The sequence below is a fragment of the Salmo salar genome, chromosome 08 (genome assembly GCF_965601325.2).
Source record: "Salmo salar chromosome 08, fSalSal1, whole genome shotgun sequence".
Taxonomy (NCBI): domain Eukaryota; kingdom Metazoa; phylum Chordata; class Actinopteri; order Salmoniformes; family Salmonidae; genus Salmo; species Salmo salar.
In genome coordinates, this window is record NC_138298.1 from 7,451,117 (window position 1) to 7,473,642 (window position 22,526).

General features: G+C 42.5%; 1 protein-coding gene across 3 annotated transcripts; it reads left to right on the top strand.

Moving 5' to 3' along the window:
• Window positions 1–35: 35 nt before the first annotated feature.
• LOC106609893 (membrane-spanning 4-domains subfamily A member 12) lies at window positions 36–19,050 on the top strand. 3 transcript variants are annotated; one of them, XM_014208935.3, is made up of 7 exons: window positions 36–194; window positions 522–672; window positions 2,694–2,804; window positions 3,046–3,102; window positions 7,180–7,350; window positions 17,650–17,766; window positions 18,632–19,050. In XM_014208935.3, the coding sequence occupies exons 2-7, from the start codon at window positions 547–549 to the stop codon at window positions 18,689–18,691; spliced, it is 642 nt and encodes a 213-aa protein (XP_014064410.1). In that variant the 5' UTR covers window positions 36–194; window positions 522–546; the 3' UTR covers window positions 18,692–19,050. The 3 variants fall into 3 exon arrangements, with proteins under 3 accessions (XP_014064410.1, XP_014064413.1, XP_014064412.1); XM_014208938.3 differs by having other exon boundaries at window positions 44–293; XM_014208937.3 differs by having other exon boundaries at window positions 50–199.
• Window positions 19,051–22,526: the final 3,476 nt, after the last annotated feature.

Consider the following 22,526-nt stretch of genomic DNA (forward strand, 5'->3'; position numbering starts at 1 on the left):
CACCAGTGAAAGTAAACTAATCCTACTCAGGTTTCGTTCGTGCCAAGAACGGACAGAGACACAACAAGTTAAAGGAACGGTCTCGGACTGGCTATGTTGCGAAATCGATTTTTAGAATTCGTGAATTAGGCAACAAGAAATTGTGTTTGTGGAATTAGGCATACTAAAGTGATTTTTGTATCTGAAAGGAAAAGGTAAGGTGCGTCGATTATCCTAATAGTCTTTTAGATTGTATAACGGTCCACCCTGGAGGTTTCACTATTCTTGTCCAGTTAATAATATTTTAAATAAAGGTAGGTTGTTTAGCCCGCTTTCTAACTATCCCATTTAATTTGACCATGGAATAGCAACTTCAATGCGCACTTGTATTGCCAAACGGATTTGTTTTAAACATAAACTAAAATCAAGACTTTTTTTAGGAGTGATTATTTTCATTAATGGCAAATATTGGTCAAGTCAATCTCATTAATAGCCTAACAATTGAACACACATTTCGTATTGTCCTTTTCCTTGACCTCCAGTGCCAAAGGACTCCAGAGCGCAAGGATGGCTGTGTCGGTCGCAAGGGACCTGTCAGTGAGCGTGACGACGGACATCAACGCAGACAAACTGACCGACAGACGGCAGGCTCTGCGCGAAAACATCCAGAAAGGCGAGCCGAAGGCATTGGGGGTGAGCGTCTGATTTCAAAGACTGTTACTTTTGTATAGATGGAGATGCTACAATAGGGGGGGTTATTATTGCATGTTGTGTTCAGCCCTGTGCATTTAGTGTCCAGTTTTTTTCCCTTCACATTATGTTTGACTCAAATATGTATTTGTACATGACTCAGTATATTTACTGTCTCTATAAAGATGTCAGACTGTCAGACATTGGTTTGTGGTGAATGCCTGGAACCTAATGCGTTTGTGTCAATAAGTCAATCATATTATAAAACCCTTTTTACATCAGCAGTTCCCACAAAGTGGTAACTGGCCTGTGTGTGTGCGTGCTTGCACCAGTCTGTGTGTGTGTGATTGTGTAAGTTTGTCTATCTATATACAGTTGAAGTCGGAAGTTTACATACACTTAGCTTGGAGTCATTAAAACTCGTTTTTCAACCACTCCACAAATTTCTTGTTAACAAACTATAGTTTTGGCAAGTCGGTTAGGACATCTACTTTGTGCATGAGACAAGTCATTTTCCCAAAAATTGTTTACAGACAGATTATTTCAATTATAATTCACTGTATCACAAATCCAGTGGGTCAGAAGTTTACATACACTAAATTGACTGTGCCTTTAAACAGCTTGGACAATCCCAGAAAAGGATGTCATGGCTTTAGAAGCTTCTGATAGGCTAATTGACATAATTTGAGTCAATTGGAGGTCTACCTGTGGATGTTTTTCAAGGCCTACCTTCAAACTCAGTGCCTCTTTGCTTGACATCATGGGAAAATCAAAAGAAAACAGCCAAGACATCAGAAAAAACATTGTAGACCTCCACAAGTCTGGGTCATCCTTGGGAGCAATTTCCAAACGCCTGAAGGTACCACATTCATCTGTACAAACAATAGTACGCAAGTATAAACACCATGGGACCACGCAGCCGTCATACCGCTCAGGAAGGAGATGCGTTCTGTCTCCTAGAGATGAACGTACTTTGGTGCAAAAAGTGCAAATCAATCCCAGAACAACAGCAAAGGACCTTGTGAAGATGCTGGTCGAAACAGGTACAAAAGTATCTATATCCACAGTAAAACTAGTCCTATATCGTCATAATCTGAAAGGCCACTCAACAAGGAAGAAGCCACTGCTCCAAAACCGCCCCCAAAAAACAGACTACGGTTTGCAACTGCACATGGGGACAAAGATCGTACTTTTTGGAGAAATGTCCTCTGGTCTGCTGAAACAAAAATAGAACTGTTTGGCCATAATGACCATCGTTATGTTTGGAGGAAAAAGGGGAGGCTTGCAAGCCAAAGAACACCATCCCAACCGTGAAGCACGGGGGTGGCAGCATCATGTTGTGGGGGTGCTTTGCTGCAGGAGGGACTGGTGCAGTTCACAAAATAGATGGCACCATGAGGAAAGAAAATTATGTGGATATATTGAAGCAACATCTCAAGACATCAGTCAGGAAGTTAAAGATGGTCGCAAATGGGTCTTCCAAATGGACAATGACCCCAAGCATACTTCCAAAGTTGTGGCAAAATGGCTTAAGGACAACAAAGTCAAGGTATTGGAGTGGCCATCACAAAGCCCTGATCTCAATCCCATAGAAAATGTGTGGGCAGAACTGAAAAAGCGTGTGCGAACAAGAAGGCCTACAAACTTGACTCAGTTACACCAGCTCTGTCAGGAGGAATGGGCCAAAATTCACCCAACTTATTGTGGGAAGCTTGTGGAAGGCTCCCCAAAACGTTTGACCGAAGTTAAACAATTTAAAGGCAATGCTACCAAATACTAATTGAGTGGATGTAAACTTCTGACCCACTTGGAATGTGATGAAAGAAATAAAAGCTGAAATAAATCATTTTCTCTAATATTATTCTGACATTTCACATTCTTAAAATAAAGTGGTTATCCTAACTGACCTAAGACAAGGAATTTTCACTAGGATTAAATGTCAGGAAGTGTGAAAATCAGAGTTTAAATGTATTTGGCTAAGGTGTATGTAAACTTCCGACTTCAACTGTATCTGTGTGTGTCAGGTGTCCCAGGTAATGATTGGCGTGATGGTGATGTCCTACTCCCTCCCCCTCCTCTCCACTGAGTTCACAGAGGTCGTGACCTTTGGGGTGCCCTGGTGGAGCGGCCTATCGGTAACCTAACCTTCACTCATACTCACTCCCTGTACTGAAAGATTTTTGGATGATAGTGAATTACATTTTGGGGTGGTTACATAAGTTATTCTATCAAATTTGTTATTGTGATTACCAGGGTTTTTTAAAGTGTTGCCATCCAATTTCATTATTGTTTTATCAGATAATGCACTCATTCTTTTAACCATTGGTTATGATATTTGATTGACAATTGGGAATTGTTTATATCTGCTGTGTCTAGTTCATAGCAGCAGGAGTCGTTGCCATAGTGATGGAGAAACACAGCAGTATGAAATTGGTGAGTATGAATACCACCACACAGCATGCTTGCATACACACACTCACACTAGTGATGAGCTGGGTGACTCATAACACGCAATCCCCACGGTTATATCTGCGGGGCGTCCAGGTTTAGGGCAATGATGTATATAAACTCTGGATTGCTGATGCTATTTATTGGCCAATGAGAGGCTTTGAAGCCACTGGTCAGCCATATTGGCCTTCTCAGAAAAGCAGTCCTCCATAGAGAGAAATAGTAATTTTATTTTTTTATTTCACCTTTATTTAACCAGGTAAAGCAAAGCAGTTCGACAACATACAAAAACACAGAGTTACACATGGAGTAAAACAACATACAATCAATGATACAGTAGAAAAAAATAAGACTATATACAATGTGAGCAAATGATGTGAGATAAGGGAGGTAAAGGCAAAAAAGGCCATGGTGGCAGAGTAAATAAAGTATAGCAAGTAAAACACTGGAATGGTAGATTTGTAATTTGAAGAAAGTTCAAAGTTAAAATATAAATAATATGGTGCAAAGGAGCAAAATAATAAATAAAATAAATAAATACAGTAGGGGAAGAGGTAGTTGTTTGGGCTAAATTATAGATGGGCTATGTACAGGTGCAGTGATCTGGGAGCTGCTCTGATAGCTGGTGCTTAAAGCTAGTAAGGGAGATAAGTGTTTCCAGTTTCAGAGATTTTTGTAGTTCGTTCCAGTCATTGGCAGCAGAGAACTGGAAGGAGAGACGACCAAAGGAGGAGTTGGCTTTAGGGGTGACCAGAGAGATATACCTGCTGGAGCGCGTGCTACAGGTGGGTGCTGCTATGGTGACCAGTGAGCGGAGATAAGGGGAGACTTTACCTAGCAGGGCCTTGTAGATGACCTGGAGCCAATGTGTTTGGCGACGATTATGAAGCGAAGGCCAGCCAACGAGAGCGTACAGGTCGCAGTGGTGGGTAGTATATGGGGCTTTGGTGACAAAACTGATGGCACTGTGATAGACTGCATCCAGCTTGTTGAGTAGGGTATTGGAGGCTATTTCTTAAATGACATCGCCTAAGTCGAGGATTGGTAGGATGGTCAGTTTTACGAGGGTATGTTTGGCAGCATGAGTGAAGGATGCTTTATTGCGAAATAGGAAGCCAATTCTAGATTTAACTTTGGATTGGAGATGATTGATGTGAGTCTGGAAGGAGAGTTTACAGTCTAACCAGACACCTAGGTATTTGTAGTTGTCCACAAATTCTAAGTCAGAACCGTCCAGAGAAGTGATGCTGGACAGGCGGGCAGGTGCAGGCAGCGATTGGTTGAAGAGCATGCATTTAGTTTTACTTGTATTTAGGAGCAGTTGGAGACCACGGAAGGAGAGTTGTATGGCATTGAAGCTCGTCTGGAGGGTTGTTAACACAGTGTCCAAAGAAGGGCCAGAAGTATACAGAATGGTGTCGTCTGCGTAAAGGTGGATCAGAGATTCACCAGCAGCAAGAGCGACATCATTGATGTATACAGAGAAAAGCGTTGGCCCAAGAATTGAACCCTGTGGTACCCCCATAGAGACTGCCAGAGGTCCGGACAGCAGGCCCTCCGATTTGACACACTGAACTCTATCAGTAATGGCGTCTTTTTGTTGGCACTACCTCCGCCGTTGTACATTGGACAAATCCTATGGGGGAAATGAATGGCGTTTTTGTAGGGTTTATGTTTAAAACCTCTTAACGATCGGAACCTTTTTTTCAACTGCCTGTAGCTCAGGACCTGAAGCAAGGATATGCATATTCTTGATACCATTTGAAAGGAAACACTTTGAAGTTTGTGGAAATGTGAAATTAATGTAGGAGAATTACATTACATCTGGTAAAAGATAATAGACATAAAAAAACATGTTTCCCCCGCCCCCCAAAAATAGCATAATTTTAGATATGCAATTGAAAGGCCAGACAGTGATGTAGGATTCTAGGTGTAATTTAACATTTGTCCACAAGATGGCAGCAGTGTGTGTGCAAAGTTTCAGACTGATCATTGAAGAATTACATCACTACACAATATTTTGTATCAAGTCTGCCAGGAGTTTGACCAAATGTGCAGAATTGGTTAATTTATAAATATTCAAGTACATTCAAACTAACTAGGCAAGTCTTTTAAGAACAAATTCTTATTTTACAATGACGGTGTACCCCGGCCAAACCCTCCCCTAACCCGGACGACGCTGGGCCAATTGTCCCTATGGGACTCCCGATCACATCCGGGTGTGATACAGACCGGGATCGAACCAGGGTCTGTAATGACGCCTCTAGCACTGAGATGCAATGCCTTAGACCGCTGTGCCATTCGGGAGCCTAACATCACCTTACACAACTATAGAGAGCATACAAAACTGCTATGGTAATAAAAAAATGTAAGTTTACACACTCCCAGGAATGTCATACATGATGGATCATTAGCTTCCCTACAGAAAGGACACCAACCTTCACACATCTAGATGGCTGGACAGGGTGGGTGTGGAGCCAGAGACTGCAGTGGGGTCAAACTGTAGAATTCAGTTCCTACATTTGGATATATAAATTGATTTTATCAAACAAAACTACACTACATTTTATCTCTGGCACCCTCGGTATGACAAATCAGAGCAAGATTACTGAATGTTTTTAGAGATTTTTATTTGTATGTTTAGCTCACATAGTATCATTTAAAAGTATGCATTAAGGTTTCTGTAATAGAATAAACGTGCCCAAAACTAAAGTAGACATTTATAAATGCATTTCTATAGCTTCCAAAATATTTTTTTTACAATGGTGTTGGAGTGCCAAGATGGAGGCACGGTGTCTTCAAAACAGCGCCCCCTGTCATCTAGTGTTTATATATAAATCATTAATTTAGAGTTATGAAATATTATGCAAATGAAGGGCGGGTAAGTGGCAGTCGGGTTGAATAAAGAGAAAATAATACATAAAAAAATCTGTAAATGTATCATTGTTGCGTAATTTATATCTAGGCCTATAGACTACATTGAGATTTTTCTTTCATGTTTTTGGCATTAGTTGCAAAAGCCTCAACTTTAAGGCCTAACTTTACGTGCGCCAAAAAGCCTACACACCAAATGTTTTTGGGAACACACATCGAACCACTGAGGCAAAAAGGACAAAAGAAAAGCTGCAAAATAGAGAGTTGAAAATACAGAGAAGGGAGGGCCAGAAAAGTCATGTTTGGGAAAGATTTGGTGACGTGGTAAAAGACGATTATAACAGTGCCTATGTTATGTGTGATGATTGTGAGGTACTATACGACAGTCACAAGATGGGGACTTCAAATAGGCCTATGACACGTCAAGGGAACTGTAGCCTACTGTTCAGATTGGTTTAATAGAAACTGAAATCTGGACACTGACTGTAGGTCTGTAACCTCTCACGTAGTCTTAATATTAACTCCTGCAGAATTAAGCATTTCTTCAGTAAAATGATACACCAAATGTACATTTTGACTCGGGAACAGGAAGTAGAGAAATATGATTGATTCATTTCAGAATCTTGAGAGAATGCGAATGCACAGTTAGGGACCGTCTGTAGAGCAGCGATCTATCAGTGTCATAAAAGCTGATAGTATTTCAACCACAAAAGCTGACATAAAATATAAATATGAAATCTTATCAGAAACATGTTGGGTCATATTCACAGCTTTCAATTTCCTTACAACCGGTCAAACTGATTCTGGTGAGCAAGGGTTTATTTCGTTTACATGTAAAGACAGAAGAGAAGCTGCATGTATCCAATTATAGACAAGTTGACTCACAAATAGCCTACCAAAATTATAAGCAGAAACATATCGAAATTAGGCACAAAAAATTTCCTGCACCCCCTGTCAAAAAAATATTACACCATCTCTGACTCTAGCCTACAGCACATGTATTTATTTATTTGTGGGTCGGGTGCGGGCCTCAGATTTTCACTTTATCACAGGTAGTCACACACACACACACACACACACACCCTACATTATAAAAATGTACATGATGATCAATGAGGTCTGGCCCCTGACTCCCACCCTATCTCTTCCTTGCTCTCTCTCTCTTTTTCTCTCCCTCCGTCCCTCCAGCTGGGTGTGTGTATGGTGGTGACACTGGTGGCCATTTTGGTTTCTCTCCTGGCCCTCATCTTCTACTTCATCGATCTCCACAACAATCCAGAGACAACGTGTAACCACTCCCTGACCCCCGAAACGCACTACATACAGGTGTATGAATGTGACCACCAGCACTATGCCACTGTCAGTACCTCTTTCATCATTGGTTCTGTGTGTGTGTGTGTTGCCACATTGTAGAATAATAGTGAAGACATCAAAACTATGAAATGACACACATGGAATCATGTAGTAACCAAAAAAGTGTTAAATCTAAATATATTTTATATTTGACAATCTTCAAAGTAGCCACCCTTTGCCTTGATGACAGCTTTGCACACTCTTAGCATTCTCTCAACTAACCTAATGAGGTAGTCACCTGGAATGCATTTCAATTAACAGGTGTTCTTTGTTAAAAGTTAATTTATGGAATTTCTTTCCTTCTTAATGCATTTGAGCCAATCAGTTGTGTTGTGACAAGGTAGGGTTGGTATACAGAAGACAGCCCTATTTGGTAAAAGACCAAGTACATGACAAGAACAGCTCAAATAAGCAAAGAGAAACGATAGTCCATCTTTAAGACATGAAGGTCAGTCAATCCAGAAAATTTCAAGAACTTTGAAAGTTACTTCAAGTGCAGTCGCAAAAACCATCAAGCGCTATGATGAAACTGGCTCTCATGAGGACCAACACAGGAAAGGAAGACCCAGAGTTACCTCAGCTGCAAAGGATAAGCTCATTAAAGTTAAATACACCTCAGATTGCAGCCCAAATAAATGCGTCACAGAGTTCAAGTAACAGACACATCTCAACATCAACTGTTCAGAGGAGACTGCGTGAATCAGGCCTTCACTCTGTGAAAATGGTGCCGACAGAGAGGGCTGCCGTGCTTCTAACTCTTAGGAAACTCTGCAGTATTATAATTTTTTTATGTATTATTTCTTACATTATTAGCCCAATGCTGTTCATTGACTAGGCGCGCACATCACCCACCGCTTCCGAGTATATTACTCGCTAATGTTCAGTCTCTGGATAATAAAGTTGACAAGCTTAGGGCGAGGATTTCTTTCCAGAGAGACATCAGGGATGGTAACATACTCTGTTTCACAAAACATGGTTCTCTCGGGATAAACTGTGAGTACGTCCAGCCAGTTAGGTTCTCAGTTCATCGCGCAGACAGGAATAAATATCTCTCTGGGAAGAAGAAGGGCGGGGGTGTATGTTTCATGATTAATGACTCATGGTGGGATGTTGATAACATACAGGAAGTCCTTTTGTTCACCCGACCTAGAATGCCTCACAATCAAATGCCGACCGTATTATCCCCCAAGAGAATTCTCTTCGGTTATAGTCACAGCCGTGTATATCCCCCCTCAAGCCGATACCACGATGGCCCTCAAAAGAACTGGACTTTATCCAAACTGGAAACCACATATTGTCACGTCCTGACCATAGAGAGTTCGTATTTTTATATGGTAGAGTAGGTCAGGGCGTGACTGGGGTGGTTTTGTCTAGTTTATTTATTTCTATGTTTGGTTCTAGTTTCTTTTTTCTAGGTTGGGGTTTTTGTATGATTCCCAATTAGAGGCAGCTGGTCATCGTTGTCTCTAATTGGGGATCATATTTAAGTTGATGTTTTTCCCACTAGTGTTTGTGGGAGATTATTTTGAGTTTATGTATGTTGCACCTCTTTATCACGGTTTGTTGTTTTTGTTTATAGTATGTCTTGCATAGTTTCACATAGAAATAAAGATGTGGAACGATACGCACGCTGCGCCTTGGTTTCCTTCATACGACGACCGTGACAGAATCTCCCATCACCAAAGGACCAAGCAGCGTGCCCAGGAGGAGCAGGGATCCTGGGCCTGGGAGAAAAGAGAGTGGAGGACATCCTGGACCTGGGAGGAGGTAATGGCAGGGGACAAGACCCTGCCATGGAAGCAGGCGGAGACAGCGAGAGAGGAACGGCGACGATACGAGGAACTAGCACGGCAACGACGGAAGCCCGGGGGGGGGGGCACACGGGGGGGCACACGGGGAGATTAGCGGAGTCAGGTTGTAGACCTGAGCCAACTCCCCGTGCTTACCATGGGGAGCGTGTGACCAGACAGGCACCGGGTTATGCGGTGATGCACACCGTATCTCCAGTGCGCATTCACAGCCCGGTGCACTCGCTGCCGGCTCCCCGCATTTGCCGGGCTAAAGTGAGCATTCAGCCAGGACGGGTTGTGCCGGCTCAGCGCTCCTGGTCTCTGGTGCGTTTCCTCGTTCCAGGATATCCTGCACCAGCTTTACGTACTGTGTCGCCAGTGCACTTTCACAGCCCAGTGCATCCTGTGCCAGCGCCCCGCACTTGCCGGGCTAAAGTGAGCGTTCAGCCAGGACGGGTTGTGCCAGCTCTACGCTCCAGACCTCCAGTGCGCCTTCACGGTCTAGTATATCCTGCACCGGTTCTGCGCACCAGGTCTCCAGTGTGCCTCCACAGCACAGTACGTCCTGTGCCTGCTCCCCGCACTCTCCCTGAAGTGCGTGTCACCAGTCTGGTGCCACCTGTCCGGCTCCACACACTAGGCCTCCAATGCGCCTGCCCAGTCCGGCGACAGTCCCCAGTCCAGAGCTTCCGGCGACGTTTCGCAGCCCGGAACCTCCTGAGACAGCCCGCAGCCCGGAGCCTCCTGAGACGGCCCGCAGCCCGGAGCCTCCTGAGACGGTCCGGAGCCTCCTGAGACGGCCCGCAGCCCGGAGCCTCCTGAGACGGTCCGGAGTCTCCAGCGCAGGATGAGAGGGTTCTTCGTCCCGCACCAGAACCGCCTCCGATGCGGGAGGATCCGCGGGATGAGAAGCTTCTTCGTCCTGCACCAAAGCCGCCACCAACACTAGACACCCCCCCAACCCTCCCTTTTGGTTTCAGGTTTTGCGGCCGGAGTCCGCACCTTTGGGGGGGAGGGGGGGGGTACTGTCACGTCCTGACCATAGCGAGCTCGTATTTTTCTATGGTAGAGTAGGTCAGGGCGTGACTGGGGGGTTTTGTCTAGTTTATTTATTTCTATGTTTGATTCTAGTTTCTTTTTTCTGGGTTGGGGTTTTTGTATGATTCCCAATTAGAGGCAGCTGGTCATCGTTGTCTCTAATTGGGGATCGTATTTAAGTTGTTGTTTTTCCCACTAGTGTTTGCGGGAGATTATTTTGAGTTTATGGATGTTGCACCTCTTCGTCACGGTTTGTTGTTTTTGTTTATAGGTTATTGTATGTCTTGCATAGTTTCACATAGAAATAAATATGTGGAACGATACGCACGCTACGCCTTGGTCTCCTTCATACGACAACCGTGACACATATCCTGAGGCCGCATTTATTGTAGCTGGGGATTTTAACAAAGTAAATTTGAGGAAAGGCTGCCGAAGTTCTATCAACACATTGACTGTAGTACTCTCGCTGCTAAAACACTCGACCACTGCTACCCGTGTTAAGGACTATTCAACGCTGGTCTGAACAATCGGAATCCACGCTTCAAGATTGTTTTGATCACGCGGACTGGGATATGTTCCCGGGTAGCCTCCAATAATAACATTGACGATTATACTGATACGGTGACTGAGTTTATCAGGAAGTGTATAGGAGATGTTGTACCCACTGTGACTATTAAAATCTACCCTAACCAGAAACCTGGATAGATGGTAGCATTCGCGCAAAACTGAAAGTACGAACCACCGCATTTACCCATGGCAAGGTAACTGGGACTATGGCAGAATACAAACAGTGTAGTTATTCCTTCCACAAAGCAATCAAACAGGCAAAACATCAGTATAGAGACAAAGTGGAGTTGCAATTCAACGGCTCAGACACGAGCTGTGGCAGGGTCTACAGACAATCACGGACTACAAAAGGAAAACCAGCCACGTCGTGGACACCAACTTCTTGCTTCCGGACAAGCGAACCACCTTCTTCGGCTGCTTTGAGGATAACACAGTACCACCAAAGCGGCCCGCTATCAAGGACTGTGGTCTCTCCTTCTCCGTGCGTGTTAACCCTTGCAAGGCTGCCGGCCCAGACAGCATCCCTAGCCGCGTCCTCAGAGCATGTTTACGGACATTTTCAATCTCTCCCTATCCCAGTCTGCTGTACCCACATGCTTCAAGAATGACCCCCATTGTTCCTGTACCCAAGAAAGCAAAGGTAACTGAATTAAATGACTATCGCCCTTTAGCACTCACTCCTTTCATCAAGAAGTGCTTTGAGAGACTAGTCAAGTATCATATCACCTCTACCTTACCTGTCACCCTAGACCCACTTCAATTTGTTTACCACCCCAATAGATCCACAGACGATGCAATCACCATTGCATTGCACACTGCCCTATCCCATCTGGACAAGAGGAATACCTACGTAAGAATGCTGTTCATTGTCTATAGCTCAGCATTTAACACCATAGTACCCTCCAAGCTCATCATCATTAAGTTCGAGGCCCTGGGTCTGAACCCCGCCCTGTGCAACTGGGTCCTGGACTTCCTGACGGGCCGCCCCCAGGTGGTGAAGGTAGGAAACAACACCTCCACTTCGTGGATCCTGAACACTGGGGCCCCACAAGGGTGCATGCTCAGCCCCCTCCTGTACTCCCTGTTCACCCATGACTGCGTGGCCATGCACGCCTCCAACTCAATCATCAAGTTTGCAGACGACACAACAGTAGTAGTCTTGATTACCAACAATGACAGCCTACAGGGAGGAGGTGAGGCTCTGGGAGTGTGGTACCAGGAAAAAAACCTCTCACTCAACGTCAACAAAACAAAGGAGATGATCATGGACTTCAGGAAACAGCAGAGGGAGTACCCCCCTATCCACATTGACGGGACCGCAGTGGAAAGCTTCAAGTTCCTCTCCGTACAACATCACTGACAAACTGAAATGGTCCACCCACATAGACAGTGTGGTGAAGAAGGTGCAACAGCACCTCTTCAACCTCAGGAGGCTGAAGAAATTTGGCTTGGCACCTAAAACCCTCACAAACTTTTACAGATGTACAATTACAAGCATCCTGTTAGGCTGTATCGCTGCCTGGTACGGTAAAGGCCAAAAAGATAATCAAGGACAGCAACCACCTGAGCCACTACCTGTTCACCACACTATCATACAGAAGGCGAAGTCAGTACAGGTGCATCAAAGCTGGGACCGAGAGACTGAAAAACAGCTTCTATCTCAAGGCCATCAGACTGTTAAATAGCCATCACTAGCACATTAAAGGCTGCTGCCTATCTAAATAGACTTGGAATCACTGGCCACTTTAATAAATAGAACACTAGTCACTCTAATGTTTACATGTTTTGCATTACTCATCTCGTATGTATATACTGTATCTTAGTCAATGCCGCTCTGACATTGCTCGTCCATATATTTATAATTCCAGTCCTTTACTGATTTGTGTGTATTGGGTATATGTTGTGACATTGTTAGATATTACTTGTTAGATATTACTTCACTGTCAGAGCAAGAAACACAATTTCGCTACACTCACAATAACATCTGCTAAACACGTGTGTGACCAATACAATTTGATTTGAATTTCTGCAAAGAAACCACTACTAAAGGACACCAATAATAAGAAGAGACTTGATTAGGCCAAGAAACACGAGCAATGGACATTATACCGGTTGAAATCTGTCCTTTGGTCTGATGAGTCCAAATTTGAGAATTTTGGTTCTAACCGTCGTGTCTTTGTGAGACGCAGAGTAGGTGAACAGATGATCTCCACGTGTGGTTCCCAGCATGGAGGAGGAGGTGTGATGGTGTGGGGATGCTGTCAGTGATTTATTTAGAATTCAAGGCACACTTAACCATCATGGCTAACGCAGCATTCTGCAGCGATACGCCATCCCATCTGGTTTGCACTTAGTGGGACTATCATTTGTTTTTCAACAGGACAATGACCCAAAACACACCTCCAGGCTGTTTAAGGAATATTTGACCAAGAAGGACTGATGTAGTGCTGCATCAGATGACCTAGCCTCCACAATCACCCGACCTCAACCCAATTGAGGTTTGGGATGAGTTGGACCGCAGAGGGAAGGAAAAGCAGCCAACAAGTGCTCAACATATGTGGGAACTCCTTCAAGACTGTTGGAAAAGCATTTCTCATGAAGCTGATTGAGAGAGTGCCAAGAGTGTGCAAAGCTGTCATAAAGGCAAAGTGTGGCTACTTTAAAGAATCTAGAATATAAAATATATTTTGATTTTGTCACACTGGTATAAAGGATTTGGAGAAAGGCTCAGGAATACACAATAGGGTTTTTTAATACACCCAAAACAAACACATATACAAAACACTGGACTGTACCCAAACAAAAGAGTGTGGGTAAACCTCGTTGAACGACATGGGACGATACCCGTAATACACAATATATAAAGCAGGTAGCATAACAGCTACACCAACACATAGGTACTCACACAACCAACGGACATGGGGAACAATAACAGACAAAGACAGAGGGCACATATATAACATACTAATCAGGGGAAATGGGAACCAGGTGTGTGTAATCAGACAAGACGGTCCGGGGTTGATGATAATGAATCCCGTTCAGTGAAGCCTAGAAAGCCGGTGACGTAGACCTCCGGAACTGGTGAACAGAATGAGTAGCAGTACCAGGGGGCATCCATGACAGATTTGTTTAACATTTCTTTGGTTACTACATGATTCCATATGTGCAGTGGTGGGAAAAGTACCCAATTGTCATACTTAAAAAAGTAAAAGTCACCCAGTAAAATACTACTTGAGTAAAAGTCTGAAAGTATTTATTTTTAAATGTACTTAAGTATCAAAAGTAAAAGTAAAAATAATTTAAAATGTCTTATATTAAGCAAACCAGACAACACGGTTCTTGTTTTTTTTAAATTTACAGATAGCCAGGGTCAACAGTTCAACACTCAGACATAATTTACAAATTAAGCATTTGTGTTTAGTGAGTCTGCCCGATGTCATAGGGTAAAGACCAAGACGCAGCGGGAAAATATATACTCATCTTCTTTTTATTTGGTGAAGAAGGGAAACACAATAAACGTATACAAAACACAAACGAACTGGACAGTCTTGTCAGGCACACAGCTAAACAAGCACAATCTCCCACAAAATCCCATGACAAACAAACTCCTAATTATAGGACCTTCAATCAGAGGCAACGATAACCAGCTGCCTCCAATTGAAGGTCCAACCCCAATTAACTAAACATAGAACTACAATAGACTAGACAGAATATAGAAATACACTAACATAGAACAATGACTAACAAACCCCGGACTAATAAATCAAATCACCCCTCTACCTAAACACATACACAAAACACACCCTGAACCACATAAATCAAACACCCCCTGCCACGTGCTGACCAAACTACAATAACAAATAACCCCTAAACTGGTCAGGACGTGACACCTGATCAGAGGCAGTAGGGATGACCAGGGATGTTCTCTTGATAAGTGCGTAAATTAGACAATTTTCCTGTCCTGTAAAACATTCAAAATGTAACGAGTACTTTTGGGTGTGTGGTTGCTAACTTCTGTATTACCAAATGAGGAGAGACAAACTTCACACACCAGTCAGAGTTATACTTAAACTACATCTTTAATAATACGAGCTTTGCATTAGCAATGACTTTCAACGATTCACTATTTCTAATGAACCGTTAATAGTGTCAACACAATGGATACTGAGATCTTTTATAGCAAAGATCCACCCCCCTTTGACATGACAAAGCACAAATATTTAGGAACTGTTCACAAAGAAAGACTTACTTGAGAGAGGAGTATCCATAGCCAGATAGCATTCACTATAAATTATCGTTCAGTTTGGTCCCTATGACTAGGTTCTAATCTCGTTCCTGGTACTTCATAGTACAAAAACACCAACACCTCCAATGGCATATATCAATTGTCAACTCTAGATACTCCCATCTCAAGTAAACCCCCTCTTGACCGCACTCCTGGACAAGCTCACTGAGGGGAGTGAGCCTCTAGGTCATACACTATCCCAGGATAAGTGCAAGATCTGAGAGAGGACATACAATGGTTCCAGACACTGCCATACACCTCCCCCCAATAGAAAAGGAGGGAGTGACTTGCGCACAAACATTGTGGAGACAAGTAATTGGTTCCCCATTAATCACGCCATCCCTTCACATGGTTTAAGAATAGGTAAAGACACATTCACATATGAAGACAATGTTCCATTCTGTCCTCTTCCCTTTCTGATATTCTGCATAGCACCAGGGACATGTGAAAGACAAGCCTGTCCTCTCCCCTCTCTGGGCCCCAAGTGACTGAGCCCCAGCTAAGGGAAAAGTACAACTGCCAACACCAAAGTACAAAGGGATACATTCTAATGACAAGTATCTCACATAAGCATATTATGCAAATAAAACATCTTAATTATCTATGTTAAACAACCTCTATGGGCTAGGTGGGACGCTTGCGTCCCACCTACGTAACAGCCACTTGCAGCCTGTGGCGCGATTTTCAAAATCTTAAAAATCCTATTACTTCAATTTCTCAAACATATGACTATTTTACAGCTATTTAAAGACAAGACTCTCGTTAATCTAACCACACTGTCCAATTTCAAAAAGGCTTTACAACGAAAGCAAAACATTAGATTATGTCAGCAGAGTACCAAGCCAGAAATAATCAGACACCCATTTTTCAAGCCAGCATATAATGTCACCAAAACCCAGAAGACAGCTAAATGCTGCACTCACCTTTGATGATCTTCATCAGATGACAACCCGAGGACATTATGTTATACAATACATGCATGTTTTGTTCAATCAAGTTCATATTTATATCAAAAACCAGCTTTTTACATTAGCATGTGACGTTCAGAACTAGCATACCCCCGCAAACTTCCGGGGAATTCGCTAACATTTTACTAAATTACTCACGATAAACGTTCACAAAAAGCATAACAATTATTTTAAGAATTATAGATACATTACTCCTCTATGCACTCGATATGTCCGATTTTAAAATAGCTTTTTGGTGAAAGCACATTTTGCAATATTCTAAGTACATAGCCCAGGCATCACGGGCTCGCTATTTAGACACCCGGCAAGTTTAGCACTCACCATAATCATATTTACTATTATAAAAGTTTGATTACCTTTTGTTGTCTTCGTCAGAATGCACTCCCAGGACGTCTACTTCAATAACAAATGTTGGTTTGGTCCAAAATAATCCATCGTTATATCCGAATAGCGGCGTTTTGTTCGTGCGTTCCAGACACTATCCGAAATGGTAAAGAAGTGTCGAGCGCATGGCGCAATTCGTGACAATAAAATTCTAAATATTCCATTACCGTACTTCGAAGCATGTCAACCGCTGTTTAAAATCAATTTTTACGCCATTTTTCTCGTAGAAAAGCGATAATATTCCGACAGGGAATCTCCTTTTCGGCAAACAGAGGAAAAAAATCACAAAGGCGGGGGCGGTCGGGTCATGCGCATAAGGCCAGAGTCCCTTGATCGGCCACTTGAGAAAGGCGATAATGTGTTTCAGCCTGGGGCTGGAATGACGACATTCTGTTTTTTCCCGGGCTCTGAGCGCCTATGGACGACGATGGAAGTGTCACGTTAGAGCAGAGATCCTTAGTAAAAGATAGAGATGGAAAAGAAGTTCAAGAAATGGTCAGACAGGCCACTTCCTGTAAAGGAATCTCTCAGGTTTTGACCTGCCATTTGAGTTCTGTTATACTCACAGACACCATTCAAACAGTTTTAGAAACGTTAGGGTGTTTTCTATCCATATGTAATAAGTATATGCATATTCTAGTTACTGGGTAGGAGTGGTAACCAGATTAAATCGGGTATGTTTTTTATCCAGCCGTGTCAATACTGCCCCCTAGCCCTAACAGGTTTTAAACAACTAATTCTGATTCATCCACCACAGGTGTCAGGGAAAATGTAAGGAGTAAAAAGTACATAATTTTCTTTAGGAATGTAGTGGAGTTAAAGTAATAGTTGTAAAAATATAAATAGTAAAGTAAAGTACAGATAGCCCCCCAAAAATACTTAAGTAGTACTTAAAAGTATTTTTACTTAAGTACTTTACACCACTGCATATGTGTTATTTCATAGTTTTGATGTCTTCACTATTATTCTACAATGGAGAAAATAGTAAAAATAAAGAAAAAAAGTATTGAATGAGTAGGTGTGTCAATTTTTGACTGGTACTGTATGTTGTTGCCCCAACATGTTTGTAATGCATCATGAGTATTACTCATGGAAAAAATATATTTCATCTGAAATGATAAATCTCTCATTCAAATGATCTGTTTCATCACAATGCAATATTACAATCTATGTGTGAAAAATGTTCTTCCAAATGACTGGCTCACAGATGAACTTTTGCGCTCTCTGTCTCTCCCTCCCTCCCCCCTCTCTCTCGCTCCTTTCATTACCTCAGATGTTCAGTTATGGAGTAAAGTCGTCCCTCCTTCTCTTCACCATCATCCAGATCACCATCTCCTCAACGCTCTCTTACATCCTGTACATGGAGAGGAGGCGTTACAGCCTATACTCAGTAAGACAGACAGGAAAATACATTAAAGGGGAATTTCAGTATTTCATTCAATTTACAGATTACAAGATTACCATGTACATTGTATGTCTTATTTATTAGGATCCCGATTCAGCAGATACTCTTCCTGGGGTCCAAACAGGGTTAAAACAATGACATCACAGTAAAATACAACAGCCTATATCATAAATAAAACAATAAATCATAAAATACATTATTACTCTATTATTACAAATATAAAATAAACAATACAACAACATGACTATGTGTATGTGTGTAGAGTACATGTAGATTACAGATTACAGTGTCTCCTGGCCCATAGACTACTTTCCAAGTTAGGAACCATCTAAGTTGTCAAACGCTTCCCCTTTAATATTTTGTTCATCACTGTAATATTCATTATTATCTGGGGTATTATTGCTTAATTACCGTGATCATATTATTCATAGGGTGTGGTGGGAATGGATATTTTCATTTGTTTACTTGGATTTATTTGCGGATATGTTTAGTCTAAATTATATTAATATATGTTTATTGTTTATAATCACAACATATGCTTGCCATATTTAAAACAAGAGTTTTGGCAATGGGGAATACTATTTCAGGACAGAATCCAAACAAAATGGAAGGGGATAAAAACAACACCCATATTTTTGGAGAGATTGTTTCCATAGAAATAAAATATTTACAAGATTGTGTAAATACACAGAGGATGCCACAGGGCAGGCAATAGAGTAGTGCCGTGGAAATTACCACCAGGGACACCTGAAGTCAATATAAAATGTTCCTTCACAGTAGTTAATCTATCTATTTTTCTCCTTTCCTCCTCCTCTTTCTCTCCCTTATTCTCTCTTTCTCTCTCTTCCAGTCTCTCAATCAAGGTGTTCTCTCGACTCCCATACTGGTCCCTGCTCCCGACTTCAACTGACCAATAACAACTGCAGAAGGACTTTAACTGACCAATCCCATCTACAGACAGATGTCCACCCATTCCCCTGTTATGATATTAATGATTTGTCCACCACAGATGGTTTGTTTAACTTTCTACCATTGTGGCTTTGTTATTTCTTTGAATGTATAACACGAAGCTGTGGAATTGATATGGATGTGATTCCATAGTATAAAAAAAAAATGTAATCATTATTTAATTTACAATATAAAATTCTTACTTACAATGACGGTATGTAGTGTTTAACTACAATGCAGTGCTAAATAATGGTTTAATTTTCCTCAAATTCCTCATTTGTTTTGTATATTTTTACCGGAATAAAATCCTTTATATCAAAACTACTGTTCTTCAAAATGCATTTGTGAAATGACCTCCATCTGTTTTGATAGTGAGCCTCGCTCATCTCCTCTCCGTGTTGTCTCTCTCTAGAACACAAATAAGCCTTGTCCGAGCCAGAACGGCCCATAAGGGCAGGAGCCTATCTCCTGTTTCTGCAGCGTGAGACGGCTTGATGTACAAGTATACCCCATGGACAGGAATGATAGAACAACATGAAGGTTTAGACAGCAATGTCATCAAATGTCATCTTAAGATTCTCCAGGAAGTGTTTCTGTAACCAGGTTATGTATGTGCTCTGGGAGCCAGATGGAACCTCCTGTGAATGGATGGAACTGAATGAAACCATATGGAACAGTTGACTTTATTTTGGTTGGCTCCCATGTACAGTACACTTCCTGGTATCTTTCGAATCGAAGCTTTTTCTCCCATTCTAGGCACTAGGCCAGCAAGATTCCACTCTCTCGTCTCCATCCATTTGAAACAAACACACATTGTGACTGGGCCATCCAGCTGCCGACCTCCTGACCACCCTCATCTCTTCCTGTTCTGTTCCCTCACAGTCTCTCAGAGACATGGGATGTGGCCCAAATGGCACCCTATTCCCTATATAGTGCACTACTGGCCAAAAGTACTGCACTATATAGGGAGGGAGACAGGGTTACAGGGTAGTGGAGTGGCTGAGCCGGAACGGCACCATTCACTGCTTTGATGGAGTCTGACTGCAGATTATTCTAGAAATGAACTCATTGTTTTGTTCCTCTCTGGCTCCCTCTTCCATTCCATTGCACACTCTCCCTCCCACATGGACACCCACACACAATCCACCCCTCTCTTTTTCCATCCACCCTTCCTATCCTCCTTTTTTTCCTTTCTCCCTCTTTACATTTACTTATGTACTTATTCCCCTCATTACTACATTTTATTTTATTTATGAGGGACAAATATTAAAAGCTCTTTATAAATAAATATACACGACCATTAAAACGTTTGGGGTAACTTAGAAATGTCCTTGTTTTTGAAAGAAAAGCACATTTTTGTCCATTAAAACAACATCAAATTGATCACAAATACAGTGAAAACATTGTTAATGTTGTAAAGGACTATTGTAGCTGGAAACGGAAGATTTTTTTAAAAGAATATCTACATACAGTGGGGCAAAAAAGTATTTAGTCAGCCACCAATTGTGCAAGTTCTCCCACTTAAAAAGATGAGAGAGGCCTGTAATGTTCATCATAGGTACACTTCAACTATGACAGACAAAATGAGAAAAAAAAATCCAGAAAATCACACTGGAGGATTTTTAATGAATTTATTTTCAAATTATGGTGGAAAATAAGTATTTGGTGAATAACAAAAGTTTATCTCAATACTTTGTTATATACCCTTTGTTGGCAATGACACAGGTCAAACATTTTCTGTAAGTCTTCACAAGGTTTTCACACACTGTTGCTGGTATTTTGGCCCATTCCTCCATGCAGATCTCCTCTAGAGCAGTGATGTTTTGGGGCTGTCGCTGGGCAACACGGACTTTCAACTCCCTCCAAAGATTTTCTATGGGGTTGAGATCTGGAGACTGGCTAGGGCACTCCAGGACCTTAAAATGCTTCTTACGAAGCCACTCCTTCGTTGCCCGGGCGGTGTGTTTGGGATCATTGTCATGCTGAAAGACCCAGCCACGTTTCATGCCCTTGCTGATGGAAGGAGGTTTTCACTCAAAATCTCACGATACATGGCCCCATTCATTCTTTCCTTTACACGGATCAGTCGTCCTGGTCCCTTAAAAGAAAAACAGCCCCAAAGCATGATGTTTCCACCCCCATGCTTCACAGTAGGTATGGTGTTCTTTGGATGCAACTCAGCATTCTTTGTCCTCCAAACACGACGAGTTGAGTTTTTACCAAAAAGTTCTATTTTGGTTTCGTCTGACCATATAACATTCTCCCAATCCTCTTCTGGATCATCCAAATGCTCTCTAGCAAACTTCAGACGGGCCTGGACATGTACTGGCTTAAGCAGGGGGACACGTCTGGCACTGCAGGATTTGAGTCCCTGGCGGCGTAGTGTGTTACTGATGGTAGGCTTTGTTACTTTGGTCCCAGCTCTCTGCAGGTCATTCACTAGGTCCCCCCGTGTGGTTCTGGGATTTTTGCTCACCGTTCTTGTGATCATTTTGACCCCACGGGGTGAGATCTTGCGTGGAGCCTCAGATCGAGGGAGATTATCAGTGGTCTTGTATGTCTTCCATTTCCTAATAATTGCTCCCACAGTTGATTTCTTCAAACCAAGCTGCTTACCTATTGCAGATTCAGTCTTCCGAGCCTGGTGCAGGTCTACAATTTTGTTTCTGGTGTCCTTTGACAGCTCTTTGGTCTTGGCCATAGTGGAGTTTGGAGTGTGACTGTTTGAGGTTGTGGACAGGTGTCTTTTATACTGATAACAAGTTGAAACAGGTGCCATTAATACAGGTAACGAGTGGAGGACAGGTCTGTGAGAGCCAGAAATCTTGCTTGTTTGTAGGTTACCAAATACCTATTCTCCACCATAATTTGCAAATAAATTCATTAAAAATCCTACAATGTGATTTTCTGGATTTTTTTTTCTCATTTTGTCTGTCATAGTTGACGTGTACCTATGATGAAAATTACAGGCCTCTCTCATCTTTTTAAGTGGGAGAACTTGCACAATTGGTGGCTGACTAAATACTTTTTTGCCCCACTGTAGGTGTACAGAGGCCCATTATCAGCAACCATCACTCCTGTGTTCCAATGGCACGTTGTGTGTCACGTCCTGACCATATACTTAGGGTTTTTTGTATTATATTTGGTCAGGACGTGGCAGTTATGTTTGGTTATGGTATAGTGGGGTTGTGAGTGTTGGGGTAGGTTCTAGGTTAGGTATTTCTATGTGGAGTTTAGTGAGTGTATGTTTGTTTGGTTAATTGGGGTTGGGACTCTCAGTTGAAGGCAGGTGTTGTCTATCTGCCTTTGATTGAGAGTCCCATATAGTGGGGTGTGTTTGTTTGATTTTGGGGGGTAATTGTAATTTTGCACTGTGTTTCGTTTCACCTGTGAAACTGTCACCTTTCTCCTCTGAGTGTTTATTTTTGTTTTGTCGTTTCCATCTAAAATAAATATGATGTGGAACAGTCAACCTGCTGCGTATTGGTCATCGAGTGATTTCGACATATCTTCCGATGAGGGAGAATACGAGGAACGTGACAGAATTACCCACCGACAACGGACCAAGCAGCAGAGGAAGGAGCAGCACAAGGAGAGGCACCAGGAGAAAGGCTATCTGGAGTCATGGACTTGGGAGGAAATCCTGGACGGGAAAGGACCATGGACTCAAGCTGGGGATTATCGCCGCCCACAGTGGGAGATCGAGGCGGCGAGAGCTGAGAGGCGCTGGTATGAGGAGAGGGAGCGCAACGGACACGGGAGGCAGCCCCACAATTTTTTTGGGGGGGGGCACACGG